General features: G+C 33.5%; 3 protein-coding genes across 3 annotated transcripts; all 3 read left to right on the top strand.

Moving 5' to 3' along the window:
* Positions 1 to 7,259: 7,259 nt before the first annotated feature.
* Positions 7,260 to 9,447, top strand: TRIADDRAFT_63939 (expressed hypothetical protein; the record flags this gene model as incomplete). Its single annotated transcript, XM_002112779.1, has 6 exons — positions 7,260 to 7,638; positions 8,416 to 8,488; positions 8,662 to 8,770; positions 8,874 to 8,970; positions 9,065 to 9,150; positions 9,321 to 9,447. Exons 1-6 carry the CDS (start codon positions 7,558 to 7,560, stop codon positions 9,445 to 9,447), a joined length of 573 nt encoding a protein of 190 aa, XP_002112815.1. The 5' UTR covers positions 7,260 to 7,557.
* Positions 9,448 to 12,461: 3,014 nt separating this feature from the next.
* Positions 12,462 to 14,829, top strand: TRIADDRAFT_25837 (uncharacterized protein; the record flags this gene model as incomplete). Its single annotated transcript, XM_002112778.1, has 11 exons — positions 12,462 to 12,570; positions 12,768 to 12,844; positions 13,107 to 13,210; positions 13,385 to 13,441; positions 13,552 to 13,618; positions 13,751 to 13,818; positions 13,932 to 14,022; positions 14,128 to 14,205; positions 14,286 to 14,393; positions 14,511 to 14,615; positions 14,731 to 14,829. 11 exons carry the CDS (start codon positions 12,462 to 12,464, stop codon positions 14,827 to 14,829), a joined length of 963 nt encoding a protein of 320 aa, XP_002112814.1.
* A 4,609-nt stretch (positions 14,830 to 19,438) lies between these two features.
* On the top strand, positions 19,439 to 20,159 carry TRIADDRAFT_25083 (uncharacterized protein; the record flags this gene model as incomplete). Its single annotated transcript, XM_002112777.1, has 5 exons — positions 19,439 to 19,494; positions 19,572 to 19,646; positions 19,733 to 19,802; positions 19,892 to 20,002; positions 20,091 to 20,159. Coding segments are annotated over 5 exons (381 nt in total), but the record flags the coding sequence as incomplete, so codon positions are not given.

The raw sequence follows: 20,159 nt of genomic DNA, 5'->3' as shown, positions 1-20,159 counted from the left end.
GTTTTTAGTGATCAGTGGTGTAATGGGAAAGTATTCGTTAGGAGATCTGCCTCCTGTATACGGTAAGTGAAAAATTAGTAATTAAACTATTCACAGTTACATTATGCGGTATTTGAAGGTATCACCGAAATTAATTTAATTTCGTAAAATGGCAGTGTCGTTAAATTATTAGCAAAGCAGTAAAGGATTATTAAGGTAATATCTTCAAATCTTACCATATAGATTTTGATGACGGCGAATTTTCAGCATAAGGTTACTATTTCTAATTCCCTGTTAAAATAGGTTCAGATTGTTCATTAAAAATATTAATTACCAAATTATGGTTCCACTATGTATGAGCTACTGACAAACTACACGTTGAAACTTCAAGCTTACTTCAGTAATCATGTCGTGAATTACATCTATTGACTTTGTCAGTACATCTTCCCCATTTATCCAAACTATTTCATCTTTGATTCGTAACCCTTCTGCTTCTGCTCTACTCCCTATAATACGGTTCAAGCACAGTTTATATCTATACTGAGACACATAGCAAATGATGAATTTTAAACGTAAGCCCTTATATTGCTCACGACAAATTCAAGCGATATGCAAGACCGATTCAACACGAACGGATATAAATGATGAATACACAGCATTACCTAAACTGACACTGTCTATCAGTAACGCACGTCCCGCGATGGTGTATTCTTCTGAAACTGTAAATCCAAAATGATCTTTGTCATGAGGTATACCTCTTAGCTTTAAGACAATTAAGTCATCATGACGTTCTTCCGATGAAAATTTTGCATACCCATTCGTCTATTTTATTTTATGCGAATTTGAAAAGTCAGAGTTAAAATTAATATTTGTTTATCAAATAATACATGCCATCAGGCTGAATATAATTGTAGGATATCAACTAACATGTGATGGTGGATGTGTTGGCGACACAGCACTCTGATAATAAGGCAATCCATTTAGTGATTGATGCTGCTGGCCATTAATTTTTTTACTGTAACTGTTATTGTATTGACGGTCAGGCGTTTCCGGACTGTTAAATTTTGACTTGGCATCCTACAAACATAATAAGTCTAATTAACCATATATACGATAAACACTCTGGTTAGCGGGACGAAAATATATGTAGTACTTCACTTACATATCGTAAATAAATTGATCAAATTTTACTAACAAGTATTTAATTAAATGCTAAGGACAACGAAGGTACTAGAAAGCTAAAAATGTTTAGAATTAAAGCATGCATCTAGCTCCTTACCACCGAATCATTATCAATTATTATATCTTTCATAACAGCTAGATCTAAGTATGGTCCGGTAAAATCTCTTTGTTGATTAGCGTTCAATCCAAGGTAATAAATTGTAGAAAGAAACTGCAAGAGTATTTTACAATTAATAAAATCTTGCGTAGTTATCATTGTAAATTTACACTACTACAACAAAAGATAAATTAGAGATAAGAGCAACAGCTTTAGGTCATAACAGGATAGACCAGCAGCTACATTGATAGAATATGATAAATATTTTAAACAATTAAATTAATCTTCGTCTACGATACTCACATGTTTAAGTCTAATGATAGCCTTATCATCGTAGAAGCTGCAGTAATCAAAAAATAATTTTACACTTTAGATTGAAAAGATTGAAATGCAATACAAGTAACTAATACACCGCATAACTTACTTATATTCTTCGTTCTCTGCCAACTGTACAATCTCCTGAGAAGAGAACAATTGCCATGACTCTAGACCTAAACGCTGGCACCCATTTAAGAAATTTTGTACATTCTCCTGTGTAAAATTTAACAATAAAACATCGATCAGCCGTGCTGTGGTTGTTACTTTATTATATAACCAAATATACAGTTAATAAAAGGTAAAGCCTATTATAATACTGATATTGTTGGTTCTTTAACTATAATTATAGTAACTCTAATAACGGATGCCAAACTTGTAACTCTTCTATGTATGTAGTAAGACTATTGTAGCGACATATTAAAAATATAGGCGGCAAATCAATTATCTATGTTCAGTACTCTAAAATAAGATACAGGAACTCCGAATGAAGTAAATTAGTCACTCGGTACAGTATGTAGAGTACTAGTTGTACGATAACGATATTCTAGATAGGCAACTCAGTTGTCCATAAGGGTTGCTGCAAAGGTTTTTAAGATGTCTGTCAGCAATGACTGTATCAACTACAGTCTTAGGCATTGCCCGTTATAGCATATCTACTAATGAATACACCAATCGCTTTTCAATAGTAGCAACAGGTTAATATATTGCTTAAGATAGCAATTATGAATACGTATGTTGGATCGTTAGATGACTAAGAGGCGCTATAACAGCGGCATTCTTCTTCTCCAGTTACTGATTATGCTTAAATAGCGATATTGTTAATGTCTCAATGATAACTCTAAGGAAATGAATGTAGTAATATAGGTCTGAAAGTCAAATCTGTTATTCTATATTTCATTATTGCGATTATTTAACTTTGTACTGAAGCTTGATGTAACAAAATGAGCGAAAGTTAAATCAAGAAGTAGTCTATTCTTTCAAGGAGTTAGATACAATAAAAGTAAATTAGTAGCGATGCTTACCAGCCAAGCTTCCTCAGTACCATCTGTATTCAGTCTTGTAATTAAGCCCGGTTTAATGTGACATAACAATCTATAAGAAAGTTAAACGCGGATATCAAGACTACTACCTGATACGCATAGTACACTTTATGAACATAATCCTTTACAACAACAATGTAGAAGAATCATCTTATTATTAGGGCAGTAAATACGTATATGAACATACTCGCACAATAAGATACCATCTTGTAATAGTTGCATAATCTTATTGTCAGGAATATCTCTTAGCGTTGCCTCCTACAATCCAGCCAAAAAAAACAACTTATTAATTCTTTAATTGTCTTACTTCAGGATTAAAGTTAATAATTATACTATTAGAATAACATTATACTCTACATTGCGATATAGTTTATAACATTACGGTTCCAATTAAAATTATAATAAAAATAGCGCTATCCAAACGTAATGTACTTAAAGCAAGTCTATTTTTAAATTGAATGATGAAGCTACCGTACTTTCAGCTCTAAACTCAAGTACGATCATAGAGTTCCTTTTAACTCTACGAGTACGACATCACGCAGGCAGATGCAAGCAGAGTACGGTTAATTTTACATTAATTATTTAAATTTAATTGGATTAAATTGCAAATGGTAATTTACTCTTTATTATCAATTAGTGCGTTATGTTAATGGATAGCTGATAGACCGCATTGTTCAATTTTCTACCGCATTCAATTATTGCATCCAATGCTTTTTAATAACTTGAAATACTCTACCAAAGTCAGTTATCTTTTTGCGTACGTATACTGTACAGTACGACTGGATACGATAGAAAGTATGTGTCAAATGTAAGGATAAAAATATAGTAATGGATGAAAGATATTTTCCCATAGACGGCTCGAATCCGAACTATTATACCCGTAATTATTAACTGGGTCCAAATCCCAAGATATGCCGTAAACAAATGACAACATGGATTACGGTGGATAATTTACAAGTAAAACGAAAAGACAAAGATAAGACGGACAAATAGATATTTTCCGGTTGAGGGCTATACTTCAATCTTTATTGGGTCCAAGTCGCAAGATATGCCGTTAAATGACAACGTAACCACTGTGATGTTAGTACAGTATTGCCTTGTAAAGATATCGTATAAAGTATAACATGCTGTATAGCATGGCATAACAACATATGATCGTTTTACAATTAAGATACAGTAATTGCGAGAAGAAATATACAGAACTATAAAATACTGTCGACAAATACTATACCACGCGACAATAACTAGCACTACAACATTTCGGTGTTTACTAGATCGCCCGTCGGATGTAATACTCTCTAATTTTACTTTAAATCAGAATTAAAAGTAATACGTTTACAAAACTAGTAATCGCAAAATATCGTACTACCGTAGAAGTCATCTCTGATACTCATCTACTGTAGTTCGAATTGACAAGGAAGATTCTAAGTAGCTCCTTTTATTCAAGCGTATTCTATCAATCAATCCTACGCGTAAGTCAACATTAACCGCTGTGCTATAGCTGAAATAGAACACAATGTTTACTGTAAGTATGTACGAGTAAAGCGCCATTCCAGTTTACCAAGTAATGTAATTAAAATAGTGTTTTTGCTAGCTCAATATCCGGTTGCTTCGCTGAAAGAGATACTGCACTATACTTTTCAACCTATCAAAAAAATGATTAACAACATCTTCTCTTGGCTTAATAAAGTGAAATGAACTTTTTTAATTTATTCGTTGTACATTCTACAATCAAAGTATTGATATACTTTTTCTCTTAGTTTATTTCAATTAACTACAAGATCCGAGGTCTAGTGTGGTCGATATCCAATGCTTTTACTGGCAAGACCAGCACAATTGTACAGCATTACAGTATATGTATCATCATCGTACAAGAGTTGTGCGATACGTATTTTGGGATACCATTTACAGTACTTGATCTATCAAACAGTTGCTTCTAATTTAATACCAATAACATTTTCAACAGGCGCGTAAAGTCTACGCCACTTTCATCAGCACTTGTGGGGCAAATTATTTAAGGATAAACTATTTTGTAATCATAACATTCCCAGTAAATACTTTACACAAGCTATGACACGTTAGCAAGGGTATTTAAGGAAATATTGAGCGCAGTACGTATAAAATCAAGCAATAGCTAAAAAGCTTGGAAACGGATGTGAAAGTTTACTATTGCAGTTGCTTGCAAGGGATACTAATCTAAAATATCCTACAAGTTTTGCCCCAAATTAACCTAATTGAGTAAATAGGAAATGCAGTTACAAGATAATTAGCGGAAAAACTTTAAACGCCAAGGCGTAATATGTTTACTGGGGTTTCTTACAAAATACACTCTCTAATGTAGAAGGTCCCTTTAGCATTGTCGCCTATTGATTAAGTTAATTCCAGGAAATGTTGAATGCATAACGGAAAAATCTTTCAACGCTAAGGTGTTAACTGCAGTTTCTTGCAAAGTTTGTGCACTGGTGTAGAAAGTCCTCTTAGCGTTGTCGTTCATTGTGTAAGTCAATTATTGATGGCAATTGTAAAATAATATTATATAATAAATTAAAGGAAAAATTTTGATAGCCAAGGCATAATACGCGTATGTTTACTGTAGTTTCTTGCAAAGCACATTCACTAATATAGAAAGTCCTCTTAACATTGTAGCCGATCGAGTAGGTCAATTTACAGTATATAAAGAAATGCACGTATTGAATGTAGCAGATGAAAAAAAAAATCTTTCAACGCCAAGGCGTTTACTGCAGTTTCCTGCAACATATATTCACTAAATGTAGAAAGTCCTCTTAGCAGTGTCGCCCTTGAGTAGTCAATTTAAGGTTAGGACATACGTACACGTATACTGTATTAAATGTAGTAGCGGAAAAAATCTTTCGACATCAAGGTGTTTACTGCAGTTTCTTGCAATGTACTTTCACTAATAGCTTAGATAGTCCTCTTTTGAGTAGCGTTGCTTATTGAGTAAGTCAATTTAAGGAAATGCTGAAAGTAACAGCGGAAAATATTTCCACGTCAAGCCGTTTACTGCAGTTTCTTGCAAAGTAGGTTAGTAGTGTCGCCCAATGGAATGTACGTCAAGGTGCTCAGTCTAGTACATCGTATAACTTCCTTTTGTCGCACAGTGAGTAAGTTAAGCAACCATTGAACGCAGCTACAAAATTAGTATTACTATAGAAATAACATTGAATTTCAAAGGGGATAATATGCTGGACTTGCTTGCAATATGGCTATCGGATGCTTGCAAGAAGGATCAAGCGTATTTTTGGAACGGATGTTCTTTGACCAACGTTATTCAAGTCATGTTGTGCAGCCATTACATGTGGATAATGCCTCAATGTACATATTGACAGAGTCGATAGACTACCATCACGGATAATTGAGTCTAAATGTCGTTCAATTCAATCCCATTTGATAATTCTAAGTAGAAGCAATTCACCACGAAAACTGATCGAACATGAACTAAAGAAAGGGGGATTGCTTCTCGTTCAGACATTAAACTAAAGCAAATTATGCCAATGAAATCAGCTTTTACTTTTACTCATCTACCGTAGTCCATCGTCCATTCACATTAGATGTAATCATAACATGGTCATTGACTTGAAGACTATGCGTCAGATAGGAAGTTTCACGCTATTTTTGGCAAAGGAGCAATGGTAGGACATTTTCAAAGGAAGCCGTTGTAAAAAGGCAGTGACGAAAATGAAAACGACTACTTTGAACTATTACTAGTGGATACTTTCCATCGCCTTTATTTCTATTCGCATTTTATGGCTTAATAGCAAGATCGCTATGGTCATAAGGTATCCTAACAAACATTCTTACCTCGATCCATCTCTTGACTACTGTAATCGATGGTTGCAAGGAATATTTGACATTGAAATTGGATTGCGGCATTTTCAATGTTGTCGTTCGATCCACTCTACTCCAGTCAGTCCAATTAACTGTCGCTACTTCAACACGTCAGACAATCAAGTACGTGTACGCTTCAATGTAAAGAAATACCAACCCTCCACAAAAAAATTTAGGGACTACAATCCCAGGCCAATCGATAGTCTATAGGATAGTGGAAATACCAGTGGTATAATTAAAATTCAATGAAGTAAACTACAGCAAACATGTTTTGAAAAATCCACAGTTGGCAATTGCATATTAACGGGCCATGTTATTTATTTTGAAGTTAAAAACTTTTGGGCGTCGTGTGCACCTTTTGCGATTTCGGCACCCAATACGTACAGTACAGTACTTCCCCTTTGAAGTCCCTGCTTCTACAGTGTACAGTACAGTACTGTACTGTACAGTGTCCATACGGTACATTCTACAGTATGTACAGTACATTGTACAACGGTAAAATAATGACGTGACTATCTCCATAGGCGACATTATTTCTGCGTGAGACTGAACGAGTGTGCTAGATATCTTAGCTAGATGCTAGTGTATTGCATATTACACACTCGTCCATGATCACAGATACTGGAAATCGCTAGTAAAAATAATGTCACTAACCACCGTGCACCCGGTCCGGACAGAGCTAATTGACTGGATCGCAGTGTCGCTACACTCACTGTACACTGTACAGATCATAAAAGCGGAACGCCTGGAAACCATGGTGACTACAGCACCCTATCGACACTGCATGACTGTTATTAAACTGAAATTGTTGGCGAAACGAATTGCAGATTGGTTACAACAACAATTCCATATTCACTACTCGCTTATTTTACAATATCTACTAGACAATTTACTAATACCACAACTATAGCTAACTGCAAAGTAGAGGGTATACTCGTGCTGTAGTACAGCCTATACATATTTGCAATTCAAGCTCGGGACGATTGGGTACAGGATAGAAGAAGACGACAACAATCGACCGGTTATCCGCTCGTAGAAGCCAGTGCTCACTGCTATAAACCCTCCAAGTCTGATCAATCAATACCAATACGAAATATGGATAGCAACGCCAATTATATCCAGCATTTAAATAGCCTCCTGAATCCTAAAAATGAGGATGATATAGATGACGATGACGTAAGTTTTCAACTTTTATGTAAACGAGTATTTTACTATTTGGCTCAAAAATTCCATCACATATTCATTGCTAAACACTAAATCCAGTAATTACAGTTAGTAAACGCAAATTTATCCAAAATATTGATATTGTCACTAATCTAATTCATACTCATAAATACAGTATACGATAAGCGCGTATAATTACGGAATTAATATACGTTGGTATGCGCTAGGCCCCGCTAGTTCACCTATACGTTGATTGCATAAATGCTAGCAATGTTAGCCACCGTAGCATACTAACGAATTTACGCTTCTGGGTTCAATAAACGTCAATTATCGACTTCCCCCCCCCAAAAAAAACTCTAAACAATACAGTAACATTCTACTACTTTAACCTTGCGCAAAGAAAAGGTTTGAAAGCATTGACCTACAGTATCAATACTCAGATGACGAAATATTGCTAAATTCGTCAATTTAAATTCATTGCTAACATCAAATACAGGCAAATTATCTTATGTAATGATAGCGTACGTGATAGTCTAATACGATACTAGTACTGTATTGTAATCAATATAATCAGTCAGTCCTACTATGCTGTAACGTAGCAATTTCATTTAAATCATATCGTTCAAAACTATGATTCTATATCCACTATAACACCATAGAATAATTTCAATCATGCCATTCAAAATTATAGTTCTATATTTAATTCTATTATACACCAATACTATATGAGTAATAGTAAAAGAATAGTGGACAAGATAACAGTCTTATTATGATTTTAACTACTTGCAGATAACTTCAACAGGCCATAACATCAATCCTTCTCATATTGGCCCTCCCAAAAAGAAAACAAGTAACAACCAAGGTAATTAATCACCAGCCGCATAGCAAAACATGATATCATTTAAACACAACTAACTAGCCTGATGTTAGTTGGTCATTATAATTACTGTAAATGATATTATCCGTTTTCGTACCCTCTACAATGGAAATTAAAAGTCAAGTTTTTTGCACTATATTGTATGATACTATGACTAGATGAAAAAAAGGCCAATGAAAAGACCAAAAGTAAAGATATTTGGGATGATAGTGAAGTTCTTGATGATGTAGACATTGATGATTCCTTGGATCCACGTGAGCAGCCTGAGTGAGTAGACTCATCAAGCTTTAGCAAAAATATGTTTATAAACTTTAATTAATATTCCTAATATACTCATGTAACATCTATATCTTTTGTTTATACTATTTAGATATGACTTAAAATTTTCTCAAAGTGTCTCAAGCGAGGATGTCTACTTACAAATGGGACAAAAAAATCAATCTACTGCATCATGTGAAAATTTAATGGTATCTCTTTTAATTTATCTAAAATTAATCTAGAATTACACATATGATCGATTATTTACCTTTTTTGTTTGTTCTTCAATTATTCATACATAAGATCAAGATTAAACTCCCAGCAACTACTATGAATGATGTGGAACTACAAGTTACAGATACCTTTCTTGATCTTCGTTCCCCAAAATAGTGAGTTATGGACATACATTGAACTTGTAGCAGTTAATGCTTATACTAGTATAGATTGTTATTCTTACTTGATATTAATGTGGATTATTCATTTACAGTATATTCCATTCCTAGAAAGGCATACCACACTCGCTAATTATTATCTATTTCCTAATATTATCTCTTTTTAGTAAATTAGCTTTATATCTTCCACACAAAGTCGACAGTAAAAATGGTAAAGCGCAATGGGATAAAGCAAAAGAAGAACTTAACATTACCCTTCGTGTTCAGCGTGAATATGATTTTCTAAATATGTAATCAACAGAGTACATACTAAAGGTTGGCAACGAATTATGACTTTATTATTGATGTATTATACCGTACGTAGAAAATTTAATATCGTAGTACAAATAAGAATATTGCCTTCATGTCGGAATACTTATTGTGCCAGATGTAAGGCAAGTTATCAATTTATTGCCGAGATCGATCGATCGATAAAACGGCTAGAATATAATTTATTTTATATCAGTTAATGAGCAAAATCTGCGTACTGATACCGATCGAGATATATGCTGTTGCATAGCATGAAAATAAAAGCGAGCGATATTTGGGTAATAATGATATCCTCTAAAAATATTTGTTAATGCTGGATTTGTTATTCCAAATTGTAATTTGAAAATTTTTAATCTCACATGTTTTAATCATGTATTGCTATTCATTGCTTATTAAACTCTATTTTGAAGCATCATGCTATGATTACTGCTTCACGAATCATAGCCGGAGTTGTGCTCAGGTTAAGCTAGCCACTCCTTACATAATACGAGTGTAATAACCAGTTAACGGGCTAAGATAGCTTTGTTGTACGTGTAATTTACTTATCGAAAGTCTAGCATCCATATTCCTAACTTCCAACATCCAGGTGCAGCAGTAAAAGAGATTACATGTAATTGAACAATGTAAGATTAATTTGTAATGTAGCTAAACCAAAGTAATATTTAAAATATTTCTCTATAATACCTAGTATAATCTTACATTTATCTTTGTGACAAGAAGTAGCGTTGGAATTACAAAATAATTTTTCATTGTAAGAGTGATTTGTAAATCTCATTGCTTTTGTCATGATTAAAACTCTGATTTTACATTTAATGATAGTAATACAGTTATTTATTACGAAAGTTCGATCATTCGAAGTAGTTTTTCCACTATATAGGAAAACACATAAAAGAAGGGTAATGCATTTGCATGATTTCGCATATCATCTAACTTCAGGATTTGTCCACAACTTCTAAACAAGTAAGATCATAGGTATTTGCAGTAATAGTTTGCAACAGACATGACAGAAACATTATGATGATCTTTGAGGTAAGTCTTCACGATATTTTCTAACTTGAAGTACGATACAGGGTGCCTAATCCTGTTCTACTGTAGTTTGGATCTAAATATGTCCCAATACTATCGTGATTCGGTGACATTTACAATTGTACATTGTACAATGCCAATATGCACGACATCGATGGTTGTGATGCTAACAATAATACAGCATTCGTAGGGCCTGCTCTACACAGTCATTTCATTGCTACCATTGCGAGTCTTAGTGAATTACATCGGAGATGCCATTTTCTATTATGAAATTTCTAGTTTTGAAATCTAGCTCAGCTGGCTGGAATGTATTGGCTTTTAGCACCTAGTGTTCATTTTCCCGCCAAATACTTACTCCAGTGTACAGTGTACACTGACTGTACTGTAGTACTGTACCGCGTTTGCTCAGTGGCAGTTTGCACGAGTAGTCCCTGTCTTCAGTACAGTATAGTCAATTTAGAGCTATACCATACACTCTACTGCAAGCAAAAGTTCCAAAACACTACAGATATTACTGTGCGCAGTCGACTATATTTTAGCACTGTACACTGTACACTGTACGGTACTGGACAGTACGGTCTCTACTACAGTGTACACAAAGCGACAAGGACCAACAAGCACAGCAAGCATAGTCAGCCATAAAGACTCTCCTTAGCATTGTGCAAGAAGGTTCGCTTTCTCGTTGGTCGTCTTTGAAAGTTGGTAAGTTGGCAAATAGTTTCTTTATTGACTGCTAGTCTATTCTTCAACGTCCATCTTTTGCTGTAGGATCGTCATTGTTGATCCGTTTAATACTGTAGTTGCTATCCTTACTTCATTTGACACTGTATTTTTGCTCAAAGCGACAAGTACGGACAAGTACATCACACATAGTCAAAAACACTCGTCCATAGCGTTGTGCAGGCAGACCTCGCTTTCTCCTTGGTTGTCATTGAAACGTTGGTAAGTTGGCATCTTCTTCATGGGCTGTTTTACTCTGTTCAATGAACGTCAATCTTTTTGTCGTAGGATCGTCATTCTTGATTCCTCTTATAGTTGTTATCTCCACTTCAGTGAAGAATTAGAATGGTGTGGTATCACTAAATCATCAATGTACCATTCCACTCCTTTCATACAATAGGTCTGTCCATAGATACAGTATAATAATCCAAATGACTAGTAAACTGACAGTCAAATTTAAATTCAATGTATAAATTTCACTTCTACGTCAAATTGAAGATATTATATAAGTTAGTTAAACCCTTGTCCAAGTAAATACGTTACTAGTATAAAGATTTTATACAGTATTAGTGTATAAAAGGTAAAACACCTTGTAGGGCATTGGACTGTTGACTGATTACACAGAAATCATTTACAACCGGCAGGCTGTAGTCAATCTAGCTCACTTTGCCAGTCAAGTGCAGTAATTTGTTGAATTTGCATGGTCTAACTTATTTTATATGATATTTTCCCCATTTTATAGGTACTTGTCATTCAAGATAGGAAAAAAATACACCTAAATTGATTAATTATCAAAGTCAACTATACAAGTCTGCTACTCGTTGGTATGTACAGTAATGTACAGCAGAGTTAGAACAATGTTGTCGTGAGAGCACTGTAGCCTTACGAAATTTATCTTCGCTTTCTGTCGCGAAGGCCTAACTTCCATACTAGCGTACTACAGTACTGTAGTTATCGAAGTTTGCCTGTGTGATAGTAGTAGTAGCTTTTATTGGATACTGATAATGCGAGCAATGCATACTCAGCTATGCAGCCAACAATGTTAAAGTTGTTCTATCACAACGGACGTAATGATAATTCCCCAATATTAGGTTTATCAACCTTATTACTGTAATACTGTGCATCTAGATGAATGTTATATATTTGAAATGAAAAGATTCGCTATTTATGCTACCGACTATGTAATGATTATTTTTCTTTGCATTTCTTAACCATCCACACGTAACAATTATTAGCCGCTGTAAAGAAGCTCGATGGGTATTTTGACGCAGTTAGAGATAGAAAATTTCAAATCTTACAAAGGAAAGCAAATTATTGGACCTTTTAAGCGATTTACTGCTATTATAGGACCTAATGGCTCGGGTAACGAAAATGTTTATAGACAACTATTCTTCTAGTTTTAGCTATATGTATTACTTGAAGCTGAAGAACACTATTTATTTTCTCAAAAATAAAGATACGTGCTATTCTCTAATGACATGTAGTAATGACAATAATGAATTTGAATAATAGTATGTTTTCATCGTTCAATAAAACCATCCAATAAAATGTATTTACAGGCAAATCGAATTTGATGGATGCTATTTGTTTCGTACTTGGCGAAAAAACGAGCAACTTACGAGTTCGTTCAGTGAAGGTAGGTCTCAAAAATAATCCAAAACGCTTGCTGAGGAACTGTCACTTTAATATTTTTCTGTTAATGAAATTGATTAGCCTTGTATACTAAGTGAGTTGTTTCATGGTAATGTTCATTTAGTATTTCATCACTTGCGAAATAGTTTACAACTTTAACAAATTTGTGTTCGCCTTATATTGCTACAATAGCTGATAAGAATTCCATTCTCTTGCCAAGTTATATATGATACTCTTTTATTTAATTTGTGCTACACGTAATATAGAATTTAATTCATGGAGCGCCCATTCATAAACCGGTCTCCAATAAAGCTCAAGTTACAGCAGTTTATACTGAAGAAGATGAAACAGAAATAAGATTTACGAGATGGTTAGCTGATTAATTAAGTGTATCTATAATACTTTACTACAACAAATTTTATTGTAAGAAGTTACGACCTATATATTATGACATAATGAAATGATAGCTTTTGTCTCTTTACTCTGATAAAAATGAAATTGAACTACGAACGATATAATTTGAATGTTTTTGTTCATTGTGAAGTATTGTTGGCTCTGGTACTGAATACAGAATAAACAACAAGGTAATTGATAAGACTATGTATATCTACTTTTTACGATTGTACTATACAACCCATAAGTAGCTGAAATGATAGATCGTGAGCAGTCAAAAATTTTATTTCCTACTTTCTTTTAGGGAGTTCCTTACAGTCAGTATCAAGAAAAGTTGGAAAATCTAGGAATCTCTATTAAAGCTAGAAACTTTTTAGTGTTTCAGGTTAATTTTTTTGCTTCTTCGCCCATGAAAGATGCTTTTTGACTCTCATAGTTATAGCTACGTATAATAGTTGAGCGATGAATGTATCTTGTGTATACTCATAAGAGGCACATGAACAAAAATTTAACTTAGGGGACGGTTGAGTCTATCGCTTTGAAAACACCAAAGGAACGAACTCAGTTATTTGAGCAAATCAGCGGGTAATAATTAATTGATGACATGAATTCTTGCTTTTTTATTCTGGACATTAACAGAAAGTACAACAGTGATGTTACAGGCTACTAAATTGCAAATTATATATTAATTATTGTAGCTCGGGAGAATTACAACAAGATTACTTACAAACTAAAAGCGATATGCAATCCTCTGAAGAAGACACAACTTTTCATATGCATAAAAAAAAGGTTAGCTTTTTGATGATTTTGTGTACTAGCAGATAGTGTACACAAGATAATAAAATTTTTGCCTTGTAGCCCAATTATCACCTTCTATCTTCACACTACAAATAGGGTATTTCGGCTGAGCGACGAGCTGCAAAAGCTGAAAAAGAAGAAGCGGATAAATATCTTAATGTCAAAGACGACTTGGTAATTTATCCTGCTCATTTCATACAAATTTATTATCAGACTTAAGGCAATTTCTTTCCTTCATGTTATTACGATCGTAGTCTACAGCCCAGGTCCACTATCAATTATTCAAATTGCTCTACAATGAAAAGAAAATAGAAAATCTATCATTAACTTTAGATAAGAAAGAAAAAGAAGTGGCAAAAATGGTTAGTACTGATATATGGGTATTTACATGTGTGTAAAAATTTCAATTCATAGCCAGATAACGAACTTTATAACAGTTTTATAGTTGAAAGATGTATTTTCTTGTCATTTTGTGATAGGAATCAAGATGTAGTAATATAGAACAACAATTGAGATCAAAGAAGCAGGAATCTGCTAAGGTTTCTAGGGAAATTGCAGTATTGGATAAAAAAATACAAGAAAAGGTTATTTAATGCCGTACGATTTTTGACGAATATACTTTACTGTGTTGCTTGAATTTTACTCTACTTTTCGATCTCATGTGATTTCATTTGCATTGTAACAAATTAAAATTGATAGGAAGCCGAGGCAATTATATTACGCCCACAATATATTAAAGCGAAGGAAAAATCACTTCACCTTAAGAAACGGATTGATGGTCTGAAGTACGTACCGTAGTAGCAACGTCTACAGCTGATATATTTTTGTGTAACTTTTGATTAATGATTCAATATATTACATTTTAGTAAAAAGCTTGATAAACACAAAGCCGCGCATTTAAAGCATCAAGACGATGTATGCGAATTGAGTGAATGGTGTATTATATATAGGTTGCCAGTTCAGTACTAACTCCAGTAATCAATATTCTGCATCTTGCCATAGATTAAATGTTTAAAGAATGAGCTCAATAATGTCATGCAACTAGAAGATGAATATGAAAAGCAATTAAGAGAAGAAGAGGATGTTAGAAGCATAAGGCTGCGTGAATCTCAAGTGTGCTTTAAATAATGAAACAGTCGAATTATTGTCCGCTACATTATGTGGTAGCTGGTATTACCATCGGATCATTAAAATATGAAATTTTTTAGGTTCACGAGTACACAAAGCTTAAGGAGCAAGTAGCGAAAACTTCTACCAAATTTAAACAGGAACTGAACAAAGTATAGCCTGAGCGAAATCACTTTGAAACTATGATATTGTTGAGTCTGAATAATTGAACCAATTCTTTACTGCTTAAGATTGAAAGAGATCAAGACGACGATCAAAAGAAATTACAAAGTAGCAAACAAAGAAGGGAAGACATGCTAGCTCAAGAAAAGCAATTGTTGGATCAAAAGTAATTATGCCATTGCATATCTTGTTGTAGTTTATTCGTGGAACGATGCCACACATACAGTGTTAATGTTATCTTTATTATCATGGAAAATTCATCAATCTAATTATGCTACTATTCGGAACCTGTGTAATTGATTACAGAAATGAAGTTGAGCAGAGAATAGAAACTTTATCTAAGTATATTAGGTTGGTTAGAAAACTATTACTATTGCCTTACCTAAGCCTTTATACTCGAAATTGTTGACATTTCGTCTTTGATCTTACCATGAAAGTGCAAATACCGAAGAATTGAATAAATATCAACAAGATTTCGACACGATATCGGAAGAATTACGGTTCGGATAATTAATGATAATATATACTGCACATTTTGGCATATTAATCCAGAAATAAATTGTAATCGGATATATATCATAGTCAAGCTACTGGTAAACAGAAAGAGTTAAATCATGAGTTAGAAGAAGTTACTTCCAAACTAAGTGAAGCGAACGCTGATAATCAAGAGAGCCATCGTAATCTGAAAAGGAGAGAATTAATCGATCGACTAAAAGAAATGTTCCCTGGCGTGGTATGTATAAATCAGTATTGTACCGTTTGCTCATATATGTATGTTTACTATTTTTAATTCTGTATTTTCCTTCTCGTTATTTAGTTTGGGCGTATGGTAGACCTATGTGAGCCGATACATTCAAGGTAATCCTTTATAATTTTCATATTTCTTTTATAATTAACTGAAATCAGCTTTATTTCTAAAGATATTCGATTGCTGTAACAAAAATATTGGCCAAGGACATGGATTCTATAATTGTAAATACTGAAAAAACTGCTCGCGATTGTATTGAATACTTCAAAGAACAGGTATAACGGCTATGATTATATTATGCAAGTTATGAATTAATGTAATTATTCAGGTTAAAATTTAACCATCTGACAAATATTTAGCATATCGAGCCAGCAACTTTTCTACCCCTTGATGGTATTAGGCCGAAGCCTATCAATGAAGCTTTAAGGTATCATTGCTTGAAAATAAGTATCAAATGGATGAGGACGAAAAGTTAATATCAAACATATTGAACATATTAGATCTGTTGGCGGTACAGCTAAGATGATACTCGACGTAATCCAGTATGATCCTCCAGAAATCAAGGTAAAATCTATAATTTTAGGCACAATCATAGATTTATAATAGGTCGCAAGACGCAAACTTACCCCTTGTAAATTTTTAAAATAAGTTTCGATGTGAAATATTATTTATAGAAAGCACTTGAATATTCTGCTGGAAATGCGCTCGTGTCTGATTCGATGGAAGAAGCTCGAAAATTGGCATTTAATGGTTCAACAAGGAAGAAGGTTGTAGCTTTAGATGGATCATTATTTAGTAAATCTGGGGTCATCTCTGGTGGTGCAAGGTTTGACTTTGTCATTGACGTACTAGTATTTAATTTAAATTAATTAAATGCTGTCCTAACTATTTTCTTCTTGAATTATACTTAAGTGATTTAAAGCAGAGAGCGAAGAGATGGGATGACAAAGTATGTTTTTAAATATCAATTCTTTGTATAAAATTATAATTGCATAAGTTATTATAATTCTGTTTCACTTTTTCTAGGTCGTAGATAACTTAAAGCGTTCTCGAGATCGTTGTCGAAACGAACTCAAAGATATTACCCGGATCAAAAGAAAAGTACTCTTTGGATTTAATATATATCAATTATAATCGTTTCGCATTATATTCCTAAACAAGCCTATAATCGTAGGAGCCTGAGCTACAAAATCTTAAGTCAAAAATTGACGGACTGACGAATCGCTTAAAATATAGTAAAAATGATCGCGATACTAACGTAAGTTTTTGTATACATAAGCTTCTCGAATTTTGTATTCGTTGTTATCGTATTATCATAATAATTACCGACATTTAATAGGAGAATGTCACTTTGGAAGAGAAAAAGAAAGATTTAATGTTAGTTAGAGATGCTTTACAAGAAACAAAGGTTATCTGTCTTTCAGATCTTTAAATCTTTATTTTTTGTTACTGGATTGCTGTGTGCATATTAATATTAGCTATTTACTTAGACCGTAATTGCAAAGCTAGAAAAATCAGTCTTAAATCGAAAAGATAAAATAGATTCTTTAAGAAATCAAATCAACCAAATTGAAGATCAGGTATAATAATACATTAAGAATCATTTATGTAGCTTTAGACTAATTTGTATTCTCCGTGCTATAATGATTTCATCAAGGTATTCAGTGAATTCTGTCAGTCAATCGGAGTTGAAAATATACGGTTAGAAATAAATTGATAATAAATTTGTTTATACTACTTTGCACGTAAGTAATTGTGCTAACTTTTAGTTACGAAATTTTTTTAGACATTATGAAAACAAAATGCTGAATAGACAACAGAGTCAATCGAAACGTCGATTGGAAATACAATCGCAAAAATCAAAATTGCAACACCAGGTTTCTTACTAGTGATATCAAATTATTCGAAAAATTACCATTCACTTATGAAAGTTTTTTACGCTTTTTTAACTAGCTTGAATACGAATTAAAGCGCGATACTATAGCTGTAGTAACAAAAACAGAAAACCAAATTGATTCGGACAAAATGGAATTAAAGCGATCGAAAGTTGATGAAGATAAGCTACAAGAGAAAATTGATCAAATGGAAGAGATAATAAATGAATTGCAAGTTAAGAAAGCTCGTTTAAATAAAGTTATTGAAGATAAAGAAACAGAAGTGAAAGAATTAAAGAAACACTTTAATCAAAAGAGCAAGGAAATAGCGGCTGAACGTAACAATATGTCATCATTGGTATGATAATTATAATTGGTTAATCAGTAAAGCTATTAGCTGATCGATCGCTAGAATTATATTAAAAATTGATTACGTGCAGGAAAATCGAAAAGAACAATTGTTAAATGATCGGAACGGTATCTTAATTACTTGTAAACTCGAAAATATAAAAATCCCTTTAATCGGAACAACAGTTGATGAACTTCAATTGGTGAGTAGTAGTAAACGCCAAATTCTTTTAATTCTGTAATATAACTATTTTCAAATCTTACGGTAGGAGCCATCAGCGCAAGAAAGAGAATTATTAGATACAGAGGAGCCTATGGAAGTTGATGATGATACTGATCAAGCAGTTAGTATTGAAATTCTTAGTTCTATTTACAATATGCTGATATTGTAATATTGATTGACGTTTTATTTATTGTGAATAGGACTTGAAATTTAAGTTATCCGAAGTTCAGATAGACTATACAAGTCTACCAAAGCAATATAATAATGCTGAAGACGTGCCAAAATACAAGGAATTAAATGAGGAGTTAAGCGGCCAAGTGAAACGATTGCAAAATTTACTATCTACTATATCTGCTCCAAACATGAAGGCTGGGGAAAGGTAAAAGGCATATGAGAGTGATTTAAAGATAGGCTTCGCTACATTTATCTCTAAAAATTTTTAATATTTTAGGTTAGACCAAGTAAATGCACGATTGGCTGATACATCTCATCAATTCGAAGCTGCTCGAAAGAGGGCCCGTAAAGCGAAAACTGATTTTGAGGCTGTGCGTAAGAGAAGGTACTGTACTCTTTTAGTATACCGGACTATGGTAATACTAGTTACACCATGCCTGACAGTAAGAATCAATTTATCAAACTATTATAGGTATGATTTGTTCATGGATGCATTCGAACATGTTGCCGATCACATTGATAACATTTACAAGGTACAGCACCACATCTAAGTTTTAATATGGTTAGCCATTATAAAGTTATTGATTATTGATTGCGTTTAGGATATCGCGGACAATGCTAGTGCTCAAGCTTTTCTTGGTCCGGAAAATGCTGAAGTAAATAGTTGCCTTGACTGTATAATGTTGCGATAAAAATTCAGTATTTATTCATATACGCTTATATTTGATATGCTTGTCTACCGACTTTTTTGCACAGGAGCCCTACTTAGATGGAATCAATTACAATTGTGTTGCTCCAGGGAAAAGGTTTAATGACACCCACGGCACTGCTACTAAAGATTTAAATAAACTTTTTTTGACTAATAAGTATTTTACTTCTTTAGATTTCGCCCTATGGATAATCTTTCTGGTGGCGAAAAAACGGTAGCAGCCCTGGCGCTGCTGTTTTCAATACATAGGTATCGTAATGTTCTATTAAGTGATGGAAATCCATAGAACTTAAATTTGTAAGTCTTTTTAATCATAACTAATTGCTGTATATTAGTTTTCAGCCGTCTCCGTTCTTCGTATTGGACGAAATTGATGCGTCTTTAGACATAACCAATATTAACACTGTAAGATGAAATTACATTGCTATACTTATGTCTTTTATTGGGTATTCTTACATAAATGGTACTTTTCTGCCTCATAAATTTCATCATAGGTTGCAAAATACATTTGTAGTGAGACTAAACGAAACTGTCAATGTATCGTTATATCACTGAAGGAGGAATTCTACCATTATGCAGACTCATTAGTTGGAATATATTCAGAGGTAAAATTGCGTTATCATGCTGCAGTATTATCAGATTAAAGCTCGTGTTATGAAGTCACCTAAACATTTTGCTTAATAATTTTTTTAGGACGGTGAATGCACAATGAGTAAAGTATTAACGTTGGATTTAAACAAATACGTTGAATCGAAGCAGTAA

Source organism: Trichoplax adhaerens, genomic scaffold (assembly GCF_000150275.1).
Source record: "Trichoplax adhaerens TRIADscaffold_5 genomic scaffold, whole genome shotgun sequence".
In the NCBI taxonomy this organism is placed as follows: domain Eukaryota; kingdom Metazoa; phylum Placozoa; class Uniplacotomia; order Trichoplacea; family Trichoplacidae; genus Trichoplax; species Trichoplax adhaerens.
Note: the sequence above shows the minus strand (reverse complement) of the source record. Positions and strands in the feature narration are given on the sequence as shown.